We start from the raw sequence: 25533 nt of genomic DNA, 5'->3' as shown, positions 1-25533 counted from the left end.
ATGACTTGAAAAATAACCAAAATGCAGAGACACAGACAAACATATGTAAGAGAAGAAAGAGAATTTGGAAATTGGGGCAGAGATTGCTAAATTTCCTTGATTTCTTTTTCCATCTGAGTAATCACTGTATTAGTCGGAAACTTTGCTCTCCAGCTGTAGCTTCCATCTCAGTGTCTTTCTGATAGTGAGGTTTGTGTGTCGGTTTCAGCAATTTGGATGCAAGTGAAGTTATGTGTGCATAGGTTTTAGCTTTGTGGTTTATGCTTATAAGAAGAAAGATACGCCATCTCCTTCCTTCTTCTTCTTTCCCAAAGACTGGAATGTGGACGTGGTGGTGGACTATTTTTAGCTATGTGCACAGGGCAATACTGTAAGGATGACAGAGCAACAAGATAGAAGAGCTTAGCTCAGAGCGCTACGCTGCCAAACCAGTCCTGAACTGTCCCTTTCTACGGTCATGTGAGAGAGGAAAAAAACTTGAATTTTATTTAAGCCACAGTAATCTCTTACTGTATCAGCCCAGTCTTGTATTAACCTTAACCAATACAAGAAAAGCACAAGAAGATCTAACAGTTATCAAAGCAGAATACAGATGTGAAGAAAAGTCAAGTAGAAATAATATTTAAAGAGTTTATTATTGAGACTTTCTAAAATTGCAAAAAGACATAAATTCAAGAAGTGTATCCTAAACGGGAGAGGAAAAAACAATACCTAAACATGTCATAGTTAAATTTGCACATAATCAGGAATCTTAAAAATAGTCTGAAGGAGAAGACAGATTACCTTCAAAAAATCTACTATTAGACTAGTTTATTAAAAGGAAAAATTGAAACTGAAACCAAAAGAAAAGAATAACTATGGTGTGCTGAGAATAAATATTAAAGCTAAAATATCTTTTAAGAGTGTAGGTACATAAAGTTTTCAGAAAAATTAAAACATTTACCACCAGTAGAATATCATTAAGATAAATTCTAAAAGATACACTTTAGGTAGAAGAAAGAGATCCCTGATGGAGGCTCTGAGACACTCATTGGAAAAGAAGAAAGGTTGAAAATGAAAGAGCCAGGCATTCAATCTAAATTAGAAAAAGGACAGAATAAAGAAAAGAAGGAAATAATAGACATAAAAGCAAATATTAGAGAAATAGAAAAGAAGCCAATAATGAAGGATCAACAGAGCCAAAGTTGATTTTTTTTTCCCTTTTATTTTTATTAGATGGAGGCTAATTACTTTACAATATTGTAGTGGTTTTTGCCATGCATTGACATGAATCAGCCATGGATTTACGTGTGTTCCCCATCCTGATCCCCCCTCCCACCTCCCTCCCCATCCCATCCCTCTGGGTCATCCCAGTGCACCAGGCCCGAGCACTTATGCATCCAACCTGGGCTGGTGATCTGTTTCACCTTTGATAGTGTATTTGTTTCAATGCTATTCTCTCAGAACATCCCACCCTCGCCTTCTCCCACAGAGTCCAAAAGTCTGTTCTATACACCTGTCTCTTTTTCTGTTTTGCATATAGGGTTATCGTTACCATCTGTTTAAATTCCATATATATGCATTAGTATACTGTATTGGTCTTTATCATTCTGGCTTACTTCACTCTGTATAATGGGCTCCAGTTTCATCCATCTCATTAGAACTGATTCAAATGAATTCTTTTTAACGGCTGAGTAATATTCCATGGTGTATATGTACCACAGCTTCCTTATCCATTCATCTGCTGATGGGCATCTAGGTTGCTTCCATGTCCTGGCTATTATAAACAGTGCTGCGATGAACATTGGGGTGCACGTGTCTCTTTCAGATCTGGTTTCCTCAGTGTGTATGCCCAGAAGTGGGATTGCTGGGTCACATGGCAGTTCTATTTCCAGTTTTTTAAGAAATCTCCACACTGTTTTCCATAGCGGCTGTACTAGTTTGCATTCCCACCAACAGTGTAAGAGGGTTCCCTTTTCTCCACACCCTCTCCAGCATTTATTGCTTGTAGACTTTTGGATAGCAGCCATCCTGACTGGCGTGTAATGGTACCTCATTGTGGTTTTGATTTGCATTTCTCTAATAATGAGTGATGTTGAGCATCTTTTCATGTGTTTGTTAGCCATCTGTATGTCTTCTTTGGAGAAATGTCTGTTTAGTTCTTTGGCCCATTTTTTGATTGGGTCATTTATTTTTCTGGAATTGAGCTGCAGGAGTTGCTTGTATATTTTTGAGATTAATCCTTTGTCTGTTTCTTCCTTTGCTATTATTTTCTCCCAATCTGAGGGCTGTCTTTTCACCTTGCTTATAGTTTCCTTTGTTTGTGCAAAAGCTTTTAAGTTTCATTAGGTCCCATTTGTTTATTTTTGCTTTTATTTCCAATATTCTGGGAGGTGGGTCATAGAGGATCCTGCTGTGATTTATGTCGGAGAGTGTTTTGCCTATGTTCTCCTCTAGGAGTTTTATAGTTTCTGGTCTTACATTTAGATCTTTGATCCATTTTGAGTTTATTTTTGTGTATGGTGTTAGAGAGTGTTCTAGTTTCATTCTTTTACAAGTGTTAGAGTGGTAGTATTTGTGACCCTTTAATATATAAAGAAGGAAGTGTCGTTTAGTAAAGAATGGACTGTGCCAAGTGGCTTCAGTCATGTCCGACCCTTTGCGACCCTGTGAACTGTATCCCCCAGGCTCCTCCGTCCACGGGATTCTCCAGGCAAGAATACTGGAGTGGGTCGGCATGCCCTCCTCCAGGGGGTCTTCCTGACCCAGGGATCGAACCCATGTCTCTTCCGTCTCCTGTACTGGCAGGCAGGTTCTTTACCACTAGCAGCACCTGGGAAGCGCTCAAAGAAATGTAAGAACCTAAGAAGCAGAGGAGACGTTGTGCTTTTAAAAGTTTTTCTTCTTTTAAGTTTTCGATGCTGGTTCGAAAAAGTGATGGCACAGTACTGAAAATGACCTATAATTTAGTGTTTTCTTTCTTTCGCTTTTGAAAAATTATTGTCACCAGTCCTGTAGTTCATATTCACACTGTTCAGTTGATTTAGACAGTGTACTTAAAGAAGATGCTGACTTATAGGGACAAATTCCTTATTTTCTGGAGGAGCAGTAGAAATAGTAGTGGTCCGGGAACTCACCTCAATGCTCTGTGATGACCTAGAAGGGGTAGGAGGCTCAGGAGGGGGGAAATATGTGTAAGCATACAGCTGATTCTCATTGTTCTACTGCAGAAACCAACACAGCATTGTAAGGCAAGTATACTCCAATTTTAAAAATATATACATATATATATATTTTTATATATACATGTAAACACACACAAATAATTTGAGTTTAATTCCCAACTTAAAGCAAACTGGAAGCTTTCCCAAACATTAGAATTCTAGCTTCTCTTGAAACTTTGTGAGATATGATAATATTGGAATTGCATTCCTCTGTGGTGTTGGGGAAAATAAAACCGTAGACAAAAGAAAAGAAGAATTAGTAGTGGTAACCTCTGTGGATAGGCACTTTGAAGCACACCAACACATAACAAAGTCCTAGATTGATAGGCATCTGCAGGCCTAGAGAGCAGCTGGTACAGATTACAGCAAGCCGCAGGAAGGATTTTGACAGGAGCAGGGGAGAGAAAGGGTATTGATAGATTATCTGGCAAGTTTGGGTAGAAAATATTGGTAGACAATTCCAGAATAAACACACATTATATGAAAAAGGAAATGTAATCTTAGTATATTATTTTGCTGTGTGTTAAGAGAGCTACAATTCTCACCTACCATAATAGCAATATCTAAAACTAAAAATCAGGAGATAGGAGTATAAATATCTTACTCAGAACTATGGAGAACACTCAGAGAAAGAACTAGAAGTTGGAAGTAGGTTAAGGTTTAGGGCTTCCCTGATGGCTCAGATGGTAAAGAGTCTGCCTGCAATGTGAGAAATCAGAGAAATCAAAAAGGTTTGATTCCTGGGTCGGGAAGATCTCCCGGAGAGGGAAATGGCAACCCACTCCAGTATTCTTGCCTGGAAAATCACATGGACAGAGGAACCTAGCAGGCTCCAGACCATGGGGTCACAAAGAATCGGACATGACTGAGCAACTGTCTCTTTCTCTCTCTCTCTCTCTCTCTCTCTCTCTCTCTCTCTCTCTCTCACACACACACACACACACACACACGGAGATACAGTGACTGCTCTTTTTATTATAAGCCTTTTCATAATGCCCGCTAATAGTACTAACTAGCATATATTACTTTTAAGAAGAGTGTAAGACCTAAAGCTTTTGCAGAGGAAACAGAATGAATACAGAATTTGAAACTGTCATTTGAAAAAGGAAATAGGACTGCTTATTGAAAAAAGAGGTTATGGTTGGGGAAATAGCTGTCCTCAAATATTTGAAGGAGCATAGCCTGGGAGAGGAATTCTCTTTGTTCTGTTTAGCATCAGAGACAGGAGCCCAACAAGTAGCCACTATAAAGAAACAGCAATGTAAAATTATCCAGAAATGGAATGTACTCTATTTAGTGAGCATAGAGTTCAAAGGAATAGATGACCGTATCTAGAGATGTTTTTAGAGTGAATTGCCACAAAAGAAACGCTTACTGTAGTTCAGGCATTCTGTTGTTAAATACTGAATTCAGTATTTAAAACAAGAAAGGACAAAGCCAGCTATTAATATAGCATGTTAGAAGATTTGCTACATGCAAGATAAGTGTATTGTTTTCTAAGTTTGTCATCATAGTCTTCATAGAATAAACTTTTATCATTTGTGGTTTGCAGAATTAGGATTTAGGAGGATTCCGTTTATTGGGATTACTGATCTATTTTGTCTTATTCCTATACTCTTCTTTACCTTTCTTTCGTGTTGTTTAGTTTTCATTTTGTGACTCCAGCACTGGTCAAGTTTTCTTTGCTTATTTTTCCTCTAGTAATTTTTAAGTTATATGTGATTTAGTTGTTGACATTATATTTTTCACGCTTTGATTTTCAGAATATAGAAAAAGAGAGGTTCAGTATCTTTATGCTCTTCCCAAGAAGAGAAAACCTTTAACATGCCTTCCTTTCTATCTTCTCCCAAACTAAAAGGTTGAGATAATCACAGTTTTATTTTCAGATTTTTGTACTTATTTTACAGTGATAATAAAATATTTAACTATGATTTTTGCTGATGTGTATTTTTATTATCATTTAGCTCTGATCCTTTACTTTCCATCTTGATTTCTTCTTTGACCCATATATTATTTAGGATTGTGTTAACTTAAAAACATTTTGAGATTATATAATTATGTTTATGTATTGGTTCCTAATTTAATTGCATTATGGTCAAAATGTACACTTTGTATGATTTCAGTCCTTTGAAATTTGTTTAAACCTGATTTATGGCCCAGCATTGTCTGTTCTAATAAATGATCCATATGCGATTGAGAAAAATGTGTAATTTGCAGTTGCTGGGTGTGGGGTATGGTGTTTTATACATGTCATCTGAATTAAGTTGATTCATTATTTGGTCAAATCCTTAATATAGCCTTACTGACTTTATCTTCCTTTTCTCTCAGTTATTGAGATTGTCAAAATCTAATCCTGATTTTGTGTTTGACTAGTTTTCCCTTTGGTTCTGTCAGCTTTTGCTATGTATATGTTTTGTCTTGCATTTTAATTTTCATTTTTCCTATTGAATATGTACTCATGTAATTAATGATATTTAGGTTATCCATTATTTTCAGTTTGTCCATCTGTTCTTTGTTCTTTCCTTTCTACCTTCTGTTTTTAGTAGTCAAACCATTCAAAATGTGGCTTAATACAGTAACTGGGCTTCCCGGATAGCTCAGTTGGTCAAGAATCCGCCTGCAGTGCAGGAGACCCTGGTTTGATTCCTGAGTTGGAAAGATCCACTGGAGAAGGGACAGGCTACCCACTCCAGTATTCACTGGCCTTCCCTTGTGGCTCAGCTGGTAAAGAATTTGCCTGCAGTGCGGGAGACCTGGGTTTGATTCCTGGGTTGGGAAGATCCCCTGGAGAAGGGAAAGGCTCCCCACTCCAGTATTCAGGCCTAGAGAATTCTAGTCCACCAGGTCACAAAGAGACATGATGGAGCAACTTTCACTTCAAGACAATAACTATGTATTGTCTTCCATAGTTTCTTGAGTATGGAATTAGGGAATGACTCATCTAGGTAGATCTGGCCTAAGGTCTCTCCTCTGAGTGTTGCAGTCAGATGGTGGCTGTCTGGAATTATTTTCTTTATTGATAGGTCTCACAGCTGGGGCTCCTCTGGCAGCTCTGTCTATCTCTGTGGTTTTTCCAAGTGGGCACTTCAGGGAAGCCTTTTAGCTCTGGGCCCAAAGGCATGACTTCAAATAGAGATCCAAGAGGAATTTCTGGCACCCTTTCTAGCTTCGGAAGTCATACAACACCACTTCTGCATTACTTTATTTTTAATTTTTTTTTTAATTTATTTGCTTTTTGGCTGCACTGGGTCTTCATTGCTTTGCATGGGTTTCTCTAGTTGCGGCAAGCAGGGATGCTTCTCACTGTTATGGAGCGCAGGCTGTAGGAATATGAGCTTCAGTAGTTTTGGCTTGAGGGCTCTGGAGCGCACTTTCAGTAGTTTTGTCTGGGCTTAGTTGCTGGAGGCATGTGGGATCATCCCAGACCTGGTATCAAACTCGTGTCCCCTGCATTGGTAGGCTGATTCTCAAACACTGGACTGCCAGGCAAGTCTCTCTAGTCTTTTATGTAGATTTAATAGCTTCACAGGTTTCTTCATGGATATTACATTTATTTTACAGTGTTTTGTAGATCCTCTTAATTCTGTTTTCTTTGGCTTTTGTTCTGCTGCCTGTTGAATTTATTGCCTTTTGTCAGATTTTACTCAAATCTGTGACTAACTGTCTGCTCTTTTTGAGAGTCTCTGCTGGCCTCTTCTATTTCCGGGAGCTTATCTTCTTTCATTTGGTAAGGGGTAGGAAAGTACTGTTGAGCTGAGTTACCTGGTTTTAGAGTGTGAAGACCAATTTATAAACTTCATTTGTAAGTATATTATGTCTGATTTTTGCATCCCTATATATATCCTCCCCCGAAAGTACTAGTCTTAAGAAGAACAAGAGGAGAAAGTATCAAGGAAGATACTCTCTCAATGGGATAGTACTATGACTTCACATTACAGAAACTATTGACTTTCCATTATGATGTACTTTGAGGAGCATCAAAGTACATACAAACATATGTACAAACATCAAAGTACAAACAACATAAAGTTGTTCTTTATTTTAGAAAGTTAAGTCTTACCACCATTTCCATATTACTTACCACCATCCCCACCCACCCCCAATATGTTGTGGTCAGTTGTCAGATTTAAAATATTCACAGCTTCTGTAAATATTTAAATATAACCAACAGTATAACTGTTAAGAAGTTTCAGTGTTCCTTAATGTAAAACATTTTTTATCCAAAATTTCTTGTCACAACTAAATTTCCTTTAATGAATTTTGTTTCATAGGTTCAGTTGTACAGGAGAAACCGTTTCATCTTGTAATTAGTTTAAATATTTAAAAACAGAAAAAGCAGATCTATTTGTATCACTGGGAAAATCGTTATGTTATTTTGTGAAATGTAGAAGTAGTTTTACTGAAGTTTGAAGCATGAAAAAATTGTTAGATTATAACTTGGGCCATAGTGTTAGGGATTCAAGATTGACTTAAAATGTAAACATAGTGTAATGTTTATTCTTATCCTCCTTATTTGTCGGGGAATCTTAACCAGAGTGAGAAATTTTCTGGTGCTGTGTTGGGAGTGCAGGGCACAGGAGATTTCCATAAAAAGGCATGGGATTTGCTTGGAAGAACGTAGTGGTTTTCTAACTTGGCAGTAATGAGTTAGAACTAACCCCCTTTAAAAAGAAAATATTCATCTACATTATTCCTCATTGGTATTTGTATGTGATTCCTTATCTGAGCTATATTATTCTTGTATTTGCATGTGTGCATATGAGTATACATTTATAATCCATGGTACTTGTGTGGTGTAAAGAAAATGATTGTCTGTGCTTACCAAACATGAAAAATAACTTTGTAAGTTGACTGTCTTGCTCCTGGAGTTGAGGGACGGGGGCCAAATATTTTGTTGTTACAGAATACCCAAAATAATTTGGCCATGTTGAGTGCTTTTCCCCAAATGCTATTGCCCTAGGAGGCAATTTGGGAAGCATAAATGAGCCTTGCTATATTAGGATTCCCTCTCAAAAGATACACATTTTTGGATGTGAGAGATGATGAATTCACCTCTTGTTAAAATGACAGCAGTCCCCAGACTGAGAATCACTGGGAGCCTGGAAAGGGGGTTAGGGATATGGGGATCTGTCTTTTGTGTTTAATAGTCAACCTTTTTGCACCCCATAGAAATGAAAGGATTATTTGGTACAGATAAGAGTTAATAAGATTACTAGTATCCAGTACAAACATCTCCCACCTCATTTATTCCTCAGGTTCCTGTTCATCTAGATAGTAAAATGTGGTTGTTTCTCAGAATTCAGTTCTTAGCTTTCTTCTGTTCTCACTGAATTAATATATTCTCCTTGTTTGATCTCATCTGCTATGGTTTCAACTACTACCATCTTTTTGTAACACCCACTTCTAAGTCCTTATTGGTTTCTACTGAGCTTCCAGACTTGGTCTGTCAGTTGTATCTGTCAGATATTTACCTGCTTTTCCTGTAGGAATCTCAAACTTAATTTTTGGCAGAAAGATTTAACTTTCTTTTTAAATCTTTTATATTTCCTATCTTAATTGGAGAAGATGTGCCACCAGCCCCCTAAATTGCCCAGGGTAGATATCTGAGAATTATCCTGAGTGTTCTTCAGTCCTCTTAATAAAAGCCTCAGTAATGTCTAATCAGCTATGGAGTCTTGTCAGTTTTACCTTCAGAAAACCACTGCCTGCCTTCAGCTGTAGAGCTAGATACAGGCCTGTGTCATTTCCCACCTGGGCTATTACAGTAGCTTCCTGCTATTCTGTCTCTGATCTCTCTTTTCCTTTGATCTCCTTTATATACTGTATCAAGTTTTCTATATTATAGTTATATAATATTTGTGTATACATTACTTTAAAAAAAAATCATTGTTTTCTCCTCATTGCTTTCTAGATAAAAAGTACTCTTTAGCGTGGCAAATGCTTTTGTAAGCATAACCCAGTCTCTATACCTGGCTTCAGTTTCCTAACTTATTTTTAAACCCTGTGTTTTACTTATGCTGAGCTATGCAGTATTCCCTGAATCTTCTGTATTTAATAGTTTGGAGTATTTGTTCAAGCTGTTTCCTCTGCTTAGAATGCCCTTCACTACATACCTATAACATTTCTCTTTAGCTTTTCACTTATCTTTTATGTAACCTCTATTTAAAAACTATCCTGGGCTCTTCTCTGTTCCTCCATCCTTCCCCAACCCTTTAATCTTGTCTCTATAATAACTTTGTTTGCAATTATATTGTAGTTTTTTGGTTTTGTTTTTCCCTTTGTGAGCTCCTTGAGGAAGGGAACAGATACTTTTTATTTTTTGTCCCTGGTATCTAGTATATACTAACAGAGCTGGTACCTGGGAGATATTTTGTAAATATTTGATTCAGAACAACAGCCATTCTTGCTGTCATGTCTGTTGCATAGTCTACTAATTTATCCTCACTATGTTGCCTAGTTCCAGCCACTATAACAAATTATCATAGTCTGGGTGGCTTAAACAACAGATTTATTTCTCACTGTTCTGGAGGCTGAGAAATCCAAGATCAAGGCCCTAGCAGATTAGGTGTTTGGTAAGGACCCACTTCTTGGCTTGTATTTGGTTGTCTTGTATCCTCACATGGCAGAGGGCAGAGAGAAGCAAGCTCTCAGCCTCTTACAAGGGCATTAATCCCATACATGAGGTCTCTGCCCTTATGACTTCATATAATCCTAATTATCTCCCAAGGGTCCCACCTCTTAATACCATCATACTGTGGGGAGAGCTTCACCATAAGAATTCTCAGGGGGTGTATTCGGTTTCTAATAGTATGTATATATATATATAACTGTTTGGGGGCTTCCCGGTGACTCAGACAGTAAAGAATCTGCCTGCAATTCGGGAGACCCAGGTTTGATACATGGGTTGGGATTATCCCCTGGAGAAGGGAATGGCAACCCACTCCAGTATTCTTGCCTGGAGAATTCCATGGACAGAGGAGCCTGGTGGGCTGCAGTCCATGGGGTTGCAAAGAGTCAGACACAACTAATACTTTGACTTTCACATATAACTGCTAGTCTGAGAAATTTCCTCCCTTTTTCCCATTGAATTTCCTAAATTAATTCTATTGAGCTATAATTTACGTGTAATAAAATGCACCTATTTTAAATGTACAGTTCAGTAAGTTTTGATAAATCTGTATACCCATGTAACTACCATCATGATCAAGATAGAGGTCATTTCCTTTACCCTGAAAAGTTCCCTTATGCTCCTTTGTAGTCATTCATCACTCCTGCCCTATCACCACTGATCCCAAGTAGCTTTTTGTCACTATAACTTAGTTTCGTATTTTCTAGAGTTTTATGTAAGTGGAATCATACAATATTCACTGTCTCATGTTTGGCTGATTTTGCTAAGCATGTTTTTCAGATTCATATACGTTATTGCATCTGTAAGTAGTTTCTTTTTATTACTAGTATTCCATTGATTGGATATACCACCATTTACCCATTCACCTCTTGATGTAGACTTGTATTGTTTCTGGATTTTGGCTAGTATGAGCACCAAGAGTTGAGGTTCTTTTTTTTCCCCAGCTTGACTTGTTGGAAAGACTTTTACACACTGGATCTCTTTAGCCCCTGTATTAATGATCTATTCTTGTGTAACAGATGAATCCAAACCTTACTGTCTTAAAACAACAGTAATTATTTATTGTCCCTCACTTTCTAAGGATTAGAGATTTGGGAGTGGCTTGACTAGAAGAGTCTGGCTCATGGTCTCTTGAGGCTACAATTATTTGAATTAAAGCTTGACTGTAAGACAGGCTTTAAAGCTTGACTGTAAGACAGGCTTCAAAGGTGGCTCGCTCACATAGTTGACAGATGGGTACTAGCTCTTGATAGGAGGTGTCTTAGAATAGCTGATTGTCCTTATGACATGGTGGTGGTTTCCCTCAAAGGGAGTGATCCTAGAGACCATGGTCCAAGCAATGCCTTTTAGGTGATAATCTTAGAAGACAGGTATTGTCTGCTATTTTCTGTTGGTCACATAACCAGTCTTGAGTAAGCATGGGGAGAAACTACACAAGGATATGAATCCGAGAGGGAACAACACAAGTTAGGACTACCAAGAGGCCAGGATCATTGGGGACATCTGAGAGGATGGGTACCACAGTCCCTTTTGTCAAAAATGAATGGAATATATGTCCATGGTTTTAATTCTGGACTTGATTTGATTCTACTTATCTATGTTTGTCCTTAGGCTAATACAACACTGTCTTTATTATTGTTGTTTTATAGTATGTCTTGAAATCAGGTAGTGTGAGATGTTTTCTTTTTTTTCCAAAACTATGGTAGCTATTCTTATTTGCATTTTCGTAAATGAAGTCATCTTGTCAGTTTCTACAAAAAGATTGTGATTGTGATCACATTGAATCTGTATGTCAATTTGAGGAGACTTGATATCTTAACAGTGATATGGACATATCTTATGGCATATCTATATAATCATTAAGTCCTTAACCAGACATATTTTGTAGTTTTAATACAGAAGTCTTGCACACATTTTGTTACACTTATCTAAGTATTTCTTATTGGATACTATTATAAATGGTATTTTAAAAATTTCATTTCCAGTTCTTTCCCAGTATATGGAAATATAATTTCCTTTTTTTGTATCAACCTTTTATCCGGAAGCCTTGCTAAATTCACTTCTTAGTCTGGTAGTTTTTTTTTTTTTTTTTTCTTTTTCGCATATTCCTTTTAGGATTTTCTACATACAGAACCATGTCAGTCTGTGAAAAAAATTTCACTTCTTCCTTTTGCATAGGCTTACAGGCTTAAAACCTACTATGGACTTCCCAGGTAGCACAGTGGTAAAGAATCCGCCTGCCAATCAGGAGATTCAAGAGACGCGGTTTGATCCCTGGATCAGGAAGATCCCGGGGAGGAGGGCATGGTAACCTGCTCCAGTGTTCCTGCCTTGAAAAATGCCATGGACAGAGGAGCTTGGTGGGTGGCAGTCCATGAGGACGCAGAGAGGCACACACAACTGAGCGTGCACAGAACCTACTGTATGTAGCTTAGCAGTGTGTGAACCGAAGTGGTGAGCGCGGACATATTGGTAGAAGACAGACAAACAACATAGCACCAATAGATGCAGAAGAAGACTGGAAAAAATCTAGCATCCACTCCTGAGAGCCCATATAAACAGAAGCTCTTAAGAGAATAAAGAATATCGTGAACAGTATGAAGAAATCGGAAACCAGAATGTTTGAGAACACTGACTAGAGTAACCTAAAATGCTAACTGCTTAGAATAGGTAGGGAGTCATAATCTAGAGTCCCCAGCACTGATACAGAAAAAGAAAAAAAATTTTTTACTAACTTCTAAATGTTAGTAAGGTTAGTAAATCAACCCTGAATAATCGTTGGAAGGACTGATGCTGAAGCTCCAGTACTTTGGCCACTTGATGTGAAGAGCCAACTCATTGGAAAAGACCCTGATGCTGGGAAAGATTGAGGGCAGAAGGAAAAGGGGGCAACAGAGGATGAGATGATTGGATGGCATCATTGACTCAGTGGACATGAGTTTGAGCAAACTCTAGGAGATGGCGAAGGACAGGGAAGCGTGGCGTGCTGGTCTGTGTGGTCGCAGAGAGTCAGAGGACTTAACACTAACAACAACCTCTAAATGAAATTTAGTATTTGTTTCTATTTTGGATGCAGGCGCCAAACCACAGTGGTAATGTTAGCACCAGCTGTGACTTTGTCACTAGTAAATGTTACTTTTAACTTTTCTTGTATTTGTTTCTTGAGGATAACATATAATTAGGTCTTGGGTTTTTTTTATCTTGCCTTTGAATTTGAATGTTGGACTGTTAGAATAGATGATTTACATTTAATATAATGATGTAATTGCCTTTTGCTGCTGCTGCTAAGTCACTTCAGTCGTGTCCAACTCTGTGCGACCCCATAGACAGAAGCCCACCAGGCTTCCCCGTCCCTGGGATTCTCCAGGCAAGAACACTGGAGTGGGTTGCCATTCCTTTCTCCAGCGCATGAAAGTGAAAAGTGAAAGTGAAGTTGCTCAGTCGTGTCCGACTCTTAGCAACCTCATGGACTGCAGCCTACCAGGCTCCTCCGTCCATGGGATTTTCCAGGCAAGAGTACTGGAGTCGGGTGCCATTGCCTTCTCCGAATTGCCTTTTAATTCTGTCCTGTTTTGTATTTCTCCCATCTCCTCTGTGCTTGTTTGCTTGTATTTTTCCTGCTGTTTTGTGGATGAATTGTTTTGTTCAGTATTTCATTTTATCTCAGCTCTTGGCTTATTAACCAAGTCCTTTCTCCCCTGCCCTTCTACCCCTGTAGTTGCTCTAGTATGTACAGTATGCATCATTAATATATAATTGAAAGTAAAAGTGAAAGTCACTCAGTCATGTCCGACCCCATGGAAATTCTCTGTACAGTCCATGAAATTCTCCAAGCCAGAATACTGGGGTGGGTAGCCATTCCCTTCTCCAGGGGATCGTCCCAACCCGGGGATTGAACCCAGGTGTCCCGCGTTGCAGGCGGATTCTTTTACCAGCTGAGCTGCCAGGGGAGCCCTGATACATAATTACCTACCTTCAAATAATATTACTGTACTACTACAGATATAACGTAAGAACCTTGAACATTATTTGTTCTGTTCCCTTCCTTTCCTGTGGTGAGCATTTTTAAGTGCATGCTGGTGAGCATTTTTCCTCTCCTCAGTTTTTCTTTCTTTTTGGGGAATCTGAGAGGATTTTTTATTTCACTTTCATTTGTGAGAGCTATACTCATTGTATTTAGCATTCTAGGTTGACCGTATTTTTCTTGAAGCATTTGAAAGATGTATTTTCTTTTGTCTTGCCTAGCTTCTTGAGAAAATCTATATATTTTCAAAACTTTGTTCTTCTATATCTAAACTTTTTCTTTGGGCTTCTTGTGATTTTGTCCTTTTGACAACTTTCAAGAATTTAATTATTGTGCCTTGTTCTTTTCTTTGTATTTATACTAAGGAGAGGACTCATTGAATTTCTTGGGTCTATGGATTTATAATTTATCAAATTTTGAAAGTATTTTATTATTTATTTTTAAAATCTGCCGCTGCCATTCCAGTTACATACATATTAGCCTACCTGATAGCTAGATGTTGTCCTGTGGTTTTCTTCTTCTTTCTTCTTTTATTTTCCTTCTTCCTTTTCTTTTCTCCCTCCTTCCCCTTCTGTCTCTCCACTCTACCCTCCTCCACATCAACTTTTTACTATCTTAATCTCAGTTCCTTTGAAGTTTCCTTCTGCAGTGTTTAATATACTGTTAAGCCCATCTGGTTATAATTCCATCTCAGATGTTATTTTTGAACACTGAAAGTTCATGGTGGTTTTTTATGTCTACCATTTCTCTCCTCGTTATATTTTCCTTTAAATCCTTGAGCATATTTATCATATCAGTTTTAGAATTCTTATTGACTAATTCCATTGTCTCAGTTCTGGGACTGTTTCAATTGACTCATTCCACCCTAATTTCAGTTCATATTTTCTTTGTCATCTGTATTAATTTTTTTGGATGTTGGGGATATTGTAAATTTTATATTATTGAATGGTGGGATTTTTTTTTCTTCTTTAAAAAAATTTTGGACTTGTCCTGACAGGCAGTTTTCTATAGATTGACTCAATCCTTTGAGGCTTGTTTTTAAGCTTTTTTTTGGAAGCATGTAGAGTATCTTTTTCCTTGAAGAGATTTCTAGTCTTCCCCATTCTATTGTTTTCCTCTATTTCTTTGCATTGATCGCTGAGGAAGGCTTTCTTATCTCTCCTTGCTATTCTTTGGAACTCTGCATTCAAATGGGTATATCTTTCCTTTTCTCCTTTGCTTTTCCCTTCTGTTCTTTTCACAGCTATTTGTAAGCCCTCCTCAGACAGCCATTTTGCATTTTGCATTTCTTTATCTTGGGGATGGTCTTGATTCCTGTCTCCTGTACTATACCAAGGGAACATTTCATGCAAAGATGGGCTCAATAAAGGACAGAAATGGTAGGGACCTAACAGAAGCAGAAGATATTAAGAAGAGGTGGCAAGAATATACAGAAGGACCATACAAAAAAGATCTTCACGACCCAGATAACCACAATGGTGTGATCACTCACCTAGAGCCAGACATCCTGGAATGTGAAGTCAAGTGGGCCTTAGGAAGCATCACTATGAACTAAGCTAGTGTAGATGATGGAATTCCAGTTGAGCTATTTCAAATCCTGAAAGATGATGCTGTGAAAGTGTTGCACTCAATATGCCAGCAAATTTGAAAAACTCAGCAGTGGCCACAGGACTGGAAAAGGTCAGTTTTCATTCCAATCCCAAAGAAAGGCAATGCCAAAGAATGCTCAAACTACCACACAGTTGCACTCATCTCACACACTAGTAAAGTAATGCTTAAAATTCTCCAAGCCAGGCTTCGGGCAATACGTGAACCAAGAACTTCCAGATGTTCAAGCTGGTTTTAGAAAAGGCAGAGGAACCAGAGATCAAATTGCCAACATCCGCTGGATCATTGAAAAAGCAAGAGAGTTCCAGAAAAACATCTATTTCTGCCTTATTGACTATGCCAAACCCTTTGACTGTATGGATCACAATAAACTGTGGAAAATTCTTCAAGAGATGGGAATACCAAACCACCTGACCTGCCTCTTGAGAAGCCTGTATGCAGGTCAGGAAGCAACAGTTAGATCTGGACATGGAACAACAGACTGGTTCCAAATAGGACAAGGAGTATGTCAAGGCTGTGTATTGTCACCCTGCTTATTTAACTTATATGCAGAGTACATCATGAGAAATGCTGGGCTGGATGAAGCACAAGCTGGAATCAAGATTGCTGGGAGAAATATCAATAACCTCAGATATGCAGATGACACCATCCTTATGGCAGAAAGTGAAGAACTAAAGAGCCTCTTGATGAAAGTGAAAGAGGAGAGTGGAAAAGTTGGCTTAAAGCTCAACATTCAGAAAACTTAAAATCATGGCATCTGGTCCCATCACTTCATGGGAAATAGATGCGCAAACAGTGGAAACAGTGGCTAACTTTATTTTCTTGGGCTCCAAAATCACTGCAGATGGTGATTGCAGCCATGAAATTAAAAGACGCTTACTCCTTGGAAGGAAAGCTATGACCAACCTAGACAGCATATTAAAAAGCAGAGACATCACTTTGTCAACAAAGGTCCATCTAGCCAAGGCTATGGTTTTTCCAGTAGTCATGTATGGCTGTGAGAGTTGGACTGTGAAGAAAGCTGAGCGCCGAAGAATTGATGCTTTTGAACTGTGGTGTTGGAGAAGACCCTTGAGAGTCCCTTGGACTGCAAGGAGATCCAAGCAGTCCATCCTAAAGGAGATCAGTCCTGGGTGTTCATTGGAAGGACTGATGCTGAAACTGAAACTCCAATACTTTGGCCACCTGATGGGAAGAGCTGACTCATTTGAAAAGACCCTGATGCTGGGAAAGATTGAGGGCAAGAGGAGAAGGGGACAAAGAGGATAAGATGGTTGGATGGCATCACAGATGCCATCATCAATGGACTTGGGTTTGGGTGAACTCTGGGAGTTGGTGATGGACAGGGAGGGCTGGCATGCTGCAGTTCATGGGGTCGCAAAGAGTTATGCACAACTGAGCAACTGAACTGAACAGAGTATTTTTTGTACTCTAGGGTTTGTTTAGTGAAGTGAAAGTCATTCAGTCGTGTCCAACTCTGCGACCCCATGGACTGAACAGTCCGTGGAATTCTCCAGGCCAGAATACTGGAGTGGGTAGCCTTTCCCTTCTTCAGTTAGATCTTCTGAACCCTCCCAACCCAGGAATCAACCCAGGTCTCCCTCATTGTAGGCGGATTCCTTACCAGCTGAGTCACCAGGGAAGCCCTGGTTTGTTTGCTTCTGTACTAAAGGACGAATGGGAGAGCCCTGGTGGCTCAGCGGTGAGGAGTCTACCTGCCAGTGCAGGAGGCATGGGTTCGGTCTCTGGGAAATCCCATGGACAGAGGAGCCTGGCGGGCTGCATCCGTGGGGTCACAAAAGAGTCAAGCACAACTTAGCGACCAAACAACAAAACAAAAAAACATGAGGATTCTGGGATTTCCCATGAATTACCTATTTTTCAACAAAGAAGACCTCTGGCCAGAACTTTGGATAGTTTTCAGGAAAAACAAACAAACAAATGAAAATGAAAATCTCATGTTATTTTATGTAACAGTTGTATATTCTTAGGCTATTCTTAGCATGTTTATTAATCTTTGACTTTTTTCTTTCAGATTGTCAGTATTTAAACAGACCACATCATGCGTGAGTACAAGCTAGTGGTCCTTGGTTCAGGAGGCGTGGGGAAGTCTGCTCTGGTAAGTTAGCCACCTAACTATAATGAATTAATATAATACAAAAAGGACGTTCATATTTTCTTGCCTTACAATTTTTAGTCACTAAAGAGAAAAAGTGGCAGTGTTTTATATGCCTAGTATCTGGCTCACCAGGGGACACAGACTCATTCAGTAACCATGGATGTGTGTTTTTATGATGGTGGCTCTTCTTTCTTTCATTGACCAAATATTTATTAACTACCTATTATATGTCAGATGTTAGTGTTTGTGATTTAAAAGAAAGAAATTATTCTCGTTTCTAAGGAATTTACATTCTAATGGGGAAGACTGATCATTAAAGGTACCAGTGGAATAATTCCTATCCTACCCCACCCCAGACTTAAGTAGCATAAAGGTCATTTTTTGTACACATGCTGTATTTATTTATTATTTATTGAGCTTCTACAACATCAGACTCTAAAGTTACAACTGTGAACAAAATAGTCACAGTCTTCTTCATAGAGATAAGAAAGGAAGTTGGAGATATTACAAAAGAACAGACACTGTTTCTGCAAGGTTCAGTAAGTTACAAATAGCATATCAGTCACTTCCTTGGGAATAGAATTGGAAAAAGTGGTAATAGATAGGTTTAGTTATCATTACATATGCTTTTGTGTCTTTTACGTTTTTTCCTATGTCCATGAATTACCTTTTTAAAATAAATAAATTAATTAAAAATAGAAATCCTTAGGAATTATTGAGGTTGTCTAGGGAGGGACTAGAGAGAGAGAAGTCAGGACAGTGCTCTGAGCACCTCTCAGCCTTGAAAGAGTAGGTAGGATTGAAGGGTCCAAGATGGAGCAGTGTTTATCTCTGTACTTGGGGATAAAGAGGACCTTTACATGACTGCACAGAAGTCATAGCACAGAGGTTGCTGGTTGTGATCAAAGCAGCTTCAGTAAGGTGATGATGCCATAACATCCTGGGTGGATTGAAGAGTAAATGAGAGCTGAGGAGATGGAACCACAGTTATAGATAGTTGAAGCTGACTATATTCAAGTTGACCTATTTAGTTCAAGCTAAAATAGTGTATAAAATATTCCTCTGGCTAATTGAAGTGTGAATGACATTTGAATCTCAGCTGGCAGAAGAGGAAAATAACTACTTCTGGGGTGAATATGAAATGTGACTGTGATTATAAATTTAATAAACTCAATAAATTTTAATTCCCTCTTTTTTTTACCCCCCACAATTAGAAAGGTTGTTTCAAAACTTTTTCAAACTTATAACTTTTGCCTCTATCCTTTGAGGACATGAGATAAAAATTGCTATAGATATATAAAGGCAGGTAATAGGAAACACTGATAAATTTTCACATTTTAGTGAATGAGAATCCATGTCCTTATGTGTATCCTGGTTGTATTTTAAAGCTTAATATAGTAATTATTTTAAGGTGTAATGTCAACTGACAGTTTTTAACATGACCACCTCCCTTCATAAATATACTCTTAATTATGAATGTGTTCTTATATGGAAGAACAATGATACTATATGTTTGCATGTTCACCCAGAGTTTTCACATAATTTCACTTAATCTTTACCACTTTGTGACATTAAATGACCTGTAAGAGGGGCTGGTTTTTCTTTTAAGTCCTTAACTTTTATCTGCTTTTTTTTTTTCTAGACAGTTCAATTTGTTCAGGGAATTTTTGTTGAAAAATATGACCCAACGATAGAAGATTCCTACAGAAAGGTAAAATGTGAAACTTGTATACACATGCTTACAAGTACCCATGGAATAGCTTTTTTGAAAATAGTTTTGAGAAATGATACAGATAGTCTATCTATTTTTAAAAGTTTCACCAAGATAGAATATTGCTTAACTATAGAGAGCTCTGTGTTCTTACTGATTGTTAATCTTTCTTTAATGTATGCATTTAATGATGGGAATTTTCTTAATGTAGAAAAATTGCATATAAATAAGTATATTTTTTAGGTATATTTTTAATTATTCTTTTTATGGACTAAAATTAAGATCACTTTATGCTTGAAGTTATACTGTGACTGAAAGTTATTTTTGTTTAGTTAAATAACTTCAAAAGTATTCCATCTTTAGACTTAAAAAATTCTATATTTGGATTCTGTATAATTCTATAAGGGTGGATACATGGCACTGTACATTTTTGCCCCAGCCCATGGAAAGCACAACACCAAGAGTAAAACTGCCAGCCATGGACTTGGCATGATAGTGTGTTGATGTCGGTAGGTTCATTGATGCTCCCACATGTACCTCTCTGATGTAGGCAGGATGCTGATACGGGTGAGGATAGCAAGGAGCAGGAAAGGGATATATGGGAGCTCTGTACTTTCTGCTCAGTTTTGCTGTGAACCAAAAACTACTCTCTGAAAAGTAACACTTATTTAAAAGGAAGATAAATTTTAATAGTTGGTCTTGACAAAAAGTGTTGCTTTATTTAATTATAAGACTAGCTAGAATTGTGGAGAACTTTCATGATTTTATTTCCCAAGTATGTTATGGGGTAGAAAAGACAGTGTTGTAAGAAAGCCTGCTAGGTGCCCCCATCCAAAAGATTAAATCTGCCTTTCAACAAATAAGAAAGGGCTGTATTGTCAGATGTTTTAGAATTTACCTTAAATAGTACTGTAACTCTTGCTGAATTAAATTCATTAAGTCTGTGAGGAGAGCAGTTTCATTATCAGCAAATTGGAAACAAAATTGTGATATATTGAGAAACCACAGACCTAATTCATTATTCATTGAACATGCCCCCTCACAGATTGTGCAGATTATTACCACATTAGTCCCATAAGTGGTGGAGTGTGAGTTTGTAGAACTGCTCATGGTCCTCTTCATCAATCCTTTATTTGACACAGAAGCAGTTTAAAATAGTCCTTAGGTTAACAAGTTTATTTTTAGAAGACAGTGTTGCATTACTGAAGTTTCCCCCAAATAAGTTGCTGGTTAAAGCTTCAGCTATAAACGGAGATCTGTACCTTGAGTGCTGAAGCACTTTCCTTAATCCCGTATTTATTAAAAATTTTCCAAACCATTAATAGTTGGTAATTTCTTTTGGCCAGCTTTCTCCTCTTCTTTAAAACCCTGGGAAAATAGAATTTAGTACATAAAATTTCACCTTATGCACACAGCTTTTCCAAAGAAGTACCTTTTTGTTAAAGTCTTGAGAACTATGAGTTCAGTGTTATTGTGTTCCCTTTATCTCTTCAACTTAAATTTTCCTCTGTATTAAATTTGGGGCATATTTTAGTAAAACTTTGACGACTTGAATGTGATAAGTGGTCAGAGTTTTCTTTACCCCCAAATCTTGACTATATTTTGAGCTACCTGGTACTTTTGTGCCTTGTTTTGAATATAATATAAACATACATACTTTACGCTGTTTTTTTTTTTTCCTTTTAGAACTATACCTGTTTATTGCTGTTTTTCTTAAATTGCAGAATATGACCACTGCCTTCTAATAATAACAGAAATCAGTGTTCATATTTCAGTGGTCAGAAAAATACCTAAACTCAGCATTAAAAGTCCTGGTAGAATGTGTTTGAGACCTCCTATTCTTTATTATACTATCAAGTTAGGTCTCCACCAATACAGCAAACTGCTAGAGAAAGTCATAATAGAAACTTTGAGTGAAGAGATGGGAGGAAAACAGACTGACATTTTGATGTTACTCTTTTATTCTCCTCCACCCCCAACGCTGACCCCAACAGCAAGTTGAAGTAGACTGCCAACAGTGTATGCTGGAAATCCTGGATACAGCGGGGACGGTAAGAGGTTTCTCTCTCTCCCTTTTTCTGGTTAGATTTTAATTTGTAAACAGGCTTTTGTCACCTGATTGATTCCTCTGAGTAAAAACATTTGTTCTGATTAAGAACTTAAGTCTCTAAATGTAGAACTTCTTAAATTTTCTTATGTGCATTAAATTCTTTGATGTACTTAATGCCCACATTTCACTATTAAATTGTATGTTGAGTTCACCTACAGAATCTGTGTGTTGTTTCTTTTTTCTTGTATTGAGGTGAGGATTATGCTATTACTGCTCTTAAAAAAAAGGTATTCAAGGTGTTTTAAATCCAGAATTTTAGTTAAGATAGGTATTTCTCTGGGCTTAAATAAGACTGTCTCTTGATACCATGGTAATTCATTTATTTTAAAAATTGTTTTTGCTTTTTATTAGCACTTTAACATCTCAAGGGGCTGGTGATGGATAAGTGTTTTCTTTTCTTTTTTGGGGGATAAGTGTTTTCTAACAAAAATCTTTAGGATTATTTCAAGCCTCATTTTTCATATCTTCAAATGAGTATAATGATGATAGTACATTATAGGGTGCTTGTAATGATCAGAGGGGGCTTCCCTGGTGACTCAGTGATAAAGAATGCACCTGCCAATGCAGGAGACTCGGCTTTGGTTCTGGGTCGGGAAGATCCCCTGAAGAACTAAATGGCAACCCGCTCCAGTATTCTTGGCTGGGAAATCCTATGGACAGAGAACCTGGTGGGCTGCAGTCCATGGGGTTGCGGAAGAGTTGGATGTGACTTAGCAACTAAACAACAACATTGATCAAATGAGATGGTGGCTATAAATCATTTGGCACAAAATACCTATAATATAGTTAATGAACTCTATGTATTTGCTTTTATTTTCATTATCTTCACTTGTCATTACCTTTTTAAGTTTTTAAATTAATTAATGATGTTTTATTCTGCCACAAAAAAATGCACACATTAAATGATTTTCTTTTTTTTCTCCATATGCATAGACTTTTCCTATTAGGCAATGCTCTAAAATGAATGGCATTCTTAAATGTTTTAAGTTGTTTTAAAATTCACAAATATCCCCCATTATAATTTTATAAATGGTCAGAAAGTTTCAGATCAAAAAACATGAGAAGACTGGAGCAATTAGAATGCGAATTATACCATATTTTTCTGTCCTTTTGTGAGAAAATGGATCTTTATTCCAACAGGAGCCCTGTATCAGCTGAATTGAGGTCTCTCCCTCTTGCCACTTTCCCCAACCCCCAATTTTCCTAGCTTCTGAATCAGCAATAATTCTCCTTTGTTTCCAAAGACCCCAACAGTTAAAAAACTTTAAAAAAAAACCTTTCTACTTCTTCCTTTCACAGCTTCCACAACTGTGAGGACATTCTTCTTCCTCTTGTCCAAATTAAGGAAGCTTTCCTCCACTGCAGAGATCCTCCCTTATTTTCTTAAATATCTTGTATTTCTCCCATCCTAACAGTCAGCACACTGTATTATAATTTTCTGTGTATTTGTCTATCCCCAGTGCCTTGCATAAAGGTTGGAAAGTAGTTGATGCTCATTAATCTTATTCTAGATCAGTTCTTTCTTTTTTAGGATTGCTTACTTTCTCCAACACTGCTTTAGTCCAAAGTGTTGGTGATTTTGGTATCCAAATACAATCTTTATGGGTAATATAGATGATTTAGTAGCTTGGCTTGTCAGTTTTTTAACTTCTACTGTGCTTCAGTCATTCATTCCCATGGTCTTTACCCTAGACAGTACGATAACCAATCACGTAATACCATCCTGAATTTCATTTTCAAGTGTCTTGCTCTTCACTCACCATCTCGTTTCTCCAGCTCACTTCCTTTCAAACCCATAAACTTCTCTGGAACCTGCAGTCTGTTTATTCTAACACCTTTGACTACCCCTCATATCCTCAAGCCCCTCTTTACATAGCCTCAAGCACATGGTCTGTCATTCAGAATATATCCCTCACATATATCCTCAGTTCCCTTGACTTTTTCAGCAACCTTTGATTCAGTAGATCATTATCCTTCTCTGAAAATTTTATTCATTTGACTTCCAGGAAACAATACTTGCTTGGTTTTCTCCCAGTATCATTCATTGTTTCTAAGTCTCCTTTCCTGATTTGGCTTCATCTCCCCAACCTGTTAATGTTGGAGGGCATCAGGGTTTACTCCTTCAACTTTTCTGAAAACACTACCTTGGAGATCATCTTCTGTAGCAACAAAATAATTTAATTAAAATCTGTATATATAAAAAAGTTATATACAGTTTTTCTAAATCACACAAAAACAAATTAAAGTGAAGACTTCCCTGGTGGTCCAGTGGCTGAGACTCCACCCTTCCACTGCAGATAGCATGGGTTCAATCCCTGGTCAGGGAACTAAGACCCACATGCCACAGTAGCCCAGCCAAAAAAAAAAAAGTGGGTAATATTTCCCTTGTAATTCTACAGTTTATTGTTTTTAGTTAGGAGACAGGAACATTGACCTCAGGTTTTCCAGAAGCTGTGTATCATGTCTTAGGTTTCCTGTCACTGTAATATGTAATAAAGAATTCAGTAGCTAACTTATTATTCTGATTTAAATTGTTTCCATTTTATTGTTTCAATTCAGTACATTTAAGGAGTCATATTTATAATTTATTGCATGTTTTTATTATAGGAGCAATTTACAGCAATGAGGGATTTGTATATGAAGAACGGCCAAGGGTTTGCACTAGTATATTCTATTACTGCTCAGTCCACGTTTAATGACTTACAAGACCTGAGGGAACAGATTTTACGAGTTAAGGACACAGAAGATGTAAGTATTTCTCTCTATATATAGAGTATGGCCGTCTCTCTGTGGCCAAATATAAAGTATACATTTTCTCTGTCAGCAAGGACTTGGAGGGTATCTACCTTGTGCCTAAAAGAGTCCTGGTAACCAAAAACAATTTTAAGCTTTCTAAATTTACCTACAGATAATATACTGAGAGGGCATCCCAAGTGGCTCAGTGGTAAAGAAACCACCTGCCAAGCAGGAGACACGGGTTCAGTCCCTGGGTCAGGAAGATCCCCTGGAGAAGGAAATGGCAAACCACTCAGGTATTCTTGCCTAGAAAATTGCATGGACAAAGGAGCCTGGCAGGCAACAGTCCATGGAGTTGCAAAACAGTCAGACACGACTTAGCAACTAAATACCAACAGATGTGCTGATGAGATGGTTAGAAATGAAGCCCATGAAATGAAGGACACGTATGTAAAGTTCTTTCTCCACTGCACTTAGGACCCATCATGTGCTACATAGGTCACAAGTGTAGTGAAAAAAGAAGAGTCAAAGAATACTTGGTAGCAGAAGGGGGGGACTCAGGTTTTGCTTGGAAAGGTGACAGTTAGTTTATGTCAAAAACAGTGTTCAAGGAACATTATCAAGAACCGTAACGCTATGTTCCCATTTCTAAAATTCTGTCGGTACAGTTTTTACTTAGTTATTTCCTTTGAATTATGTTAAATATTTTAATTAACTGAGTTTTTATCATTTTATTTTTGTTTCAGATTTTTAATGTTAATTTTTTATTGTAAAATATACTGTTTTGGAATTCTTATCTGATGAATAACATTGTGCCTTTTTGCAAAGGTGAAATCTACATTTTACATGTTTGTCTCAGTTTTCAGTTACAGAGTTCCTTTTCAAAAGTTGTATAAGTTAGGATATAAAATTTCATATGTTATCTTCCTTTCTATTTCTGTGTGTTCTCACTCATTATTAATGGGAACACAGGCACCTGCTCAGCACCATAACTTTGGGTAATATTGTAGGCAGAAGGGATTTGCACCATATGACTCATGACCAACCATAACCTAATGAATAGTTCTCTTTCTTCCCATGACTAATTCATCTAAGAGAGTTCTCTTTTCATAGGCAATTACATGCACATCACTGAACTCTGATAATGTTAATCTCTTTATCTCATGTAATAAACTAAAGATTGAATCATAGATGAAGACATAGCTGCTCAGTGGCTTTATTTTTAGTCTTACTCTTCCTTCATGTCGCACCTAAGGTAGTTTTCAGATCTAGAAGTAACACTTATTACTGTGTTGGTTGTGCGATGTTTTTGACATTTGTTGGTCCTGTGAGTTGAGGCACTTAAGACACACCCAGACCATTGAGTGTGTTCTTCTCTGTATTGCAGGCGTTTC

The 25533-nt window shown here is 37.7% G+C and overlaps 1 protein-coding gene across 2 annotated transcripts in view; it reads left to right on the top strand.

Annotated features, from left to right (window-relative positions):
* The window catches only part of RAP1A (RAP1A, member of RAS oncogene family), a 78282-nt gene that overhangs the window by 42574 nt on the left and 10175 nt on the right, over positions 1-25533 (top strand). For both annotated transcript variants that reach the window (XM_043460332.1, XM_043460333.1), the window contains exons 2-5: positions 17499-17582; positions 19225-19293; positions 21288-21344; positions 24011-24151. In XM_043460332.1, coding sequence (XP_043316267.1) covers positions 17526-17582; positions 19225-19293; positions 21288-21344; positions 24011-24151 — 324 coding nt within the window. In that variant the 5' untranslated portion in view covers positions 17499-17525. The remainder of the gene's footprint in view (positions 1-17498; positions 17583-19224; positions 19294-21287; positions 21345-24010; positions 24152-25533) is intronic.

This window comes from Cervus canadensis, chromosome 2 (assembly GCF_019320065.1).
Source record: "Cervus canadensis isolate Bull #8, Minnesota chromosome 2, ASM1932006v1, whole genome shotgun sequence".
Classification (NCBI taxonomy): Eukaryota; Metazoa; Chordata; class Mammalia; order Artiodactyla; family Cervidae; genus Cervus; species Cervus canadensis.
Note: the sequence above shows the minus strand (reverse complement) of the source record. Positions and strands in the feature narration are given on the sequence as shown.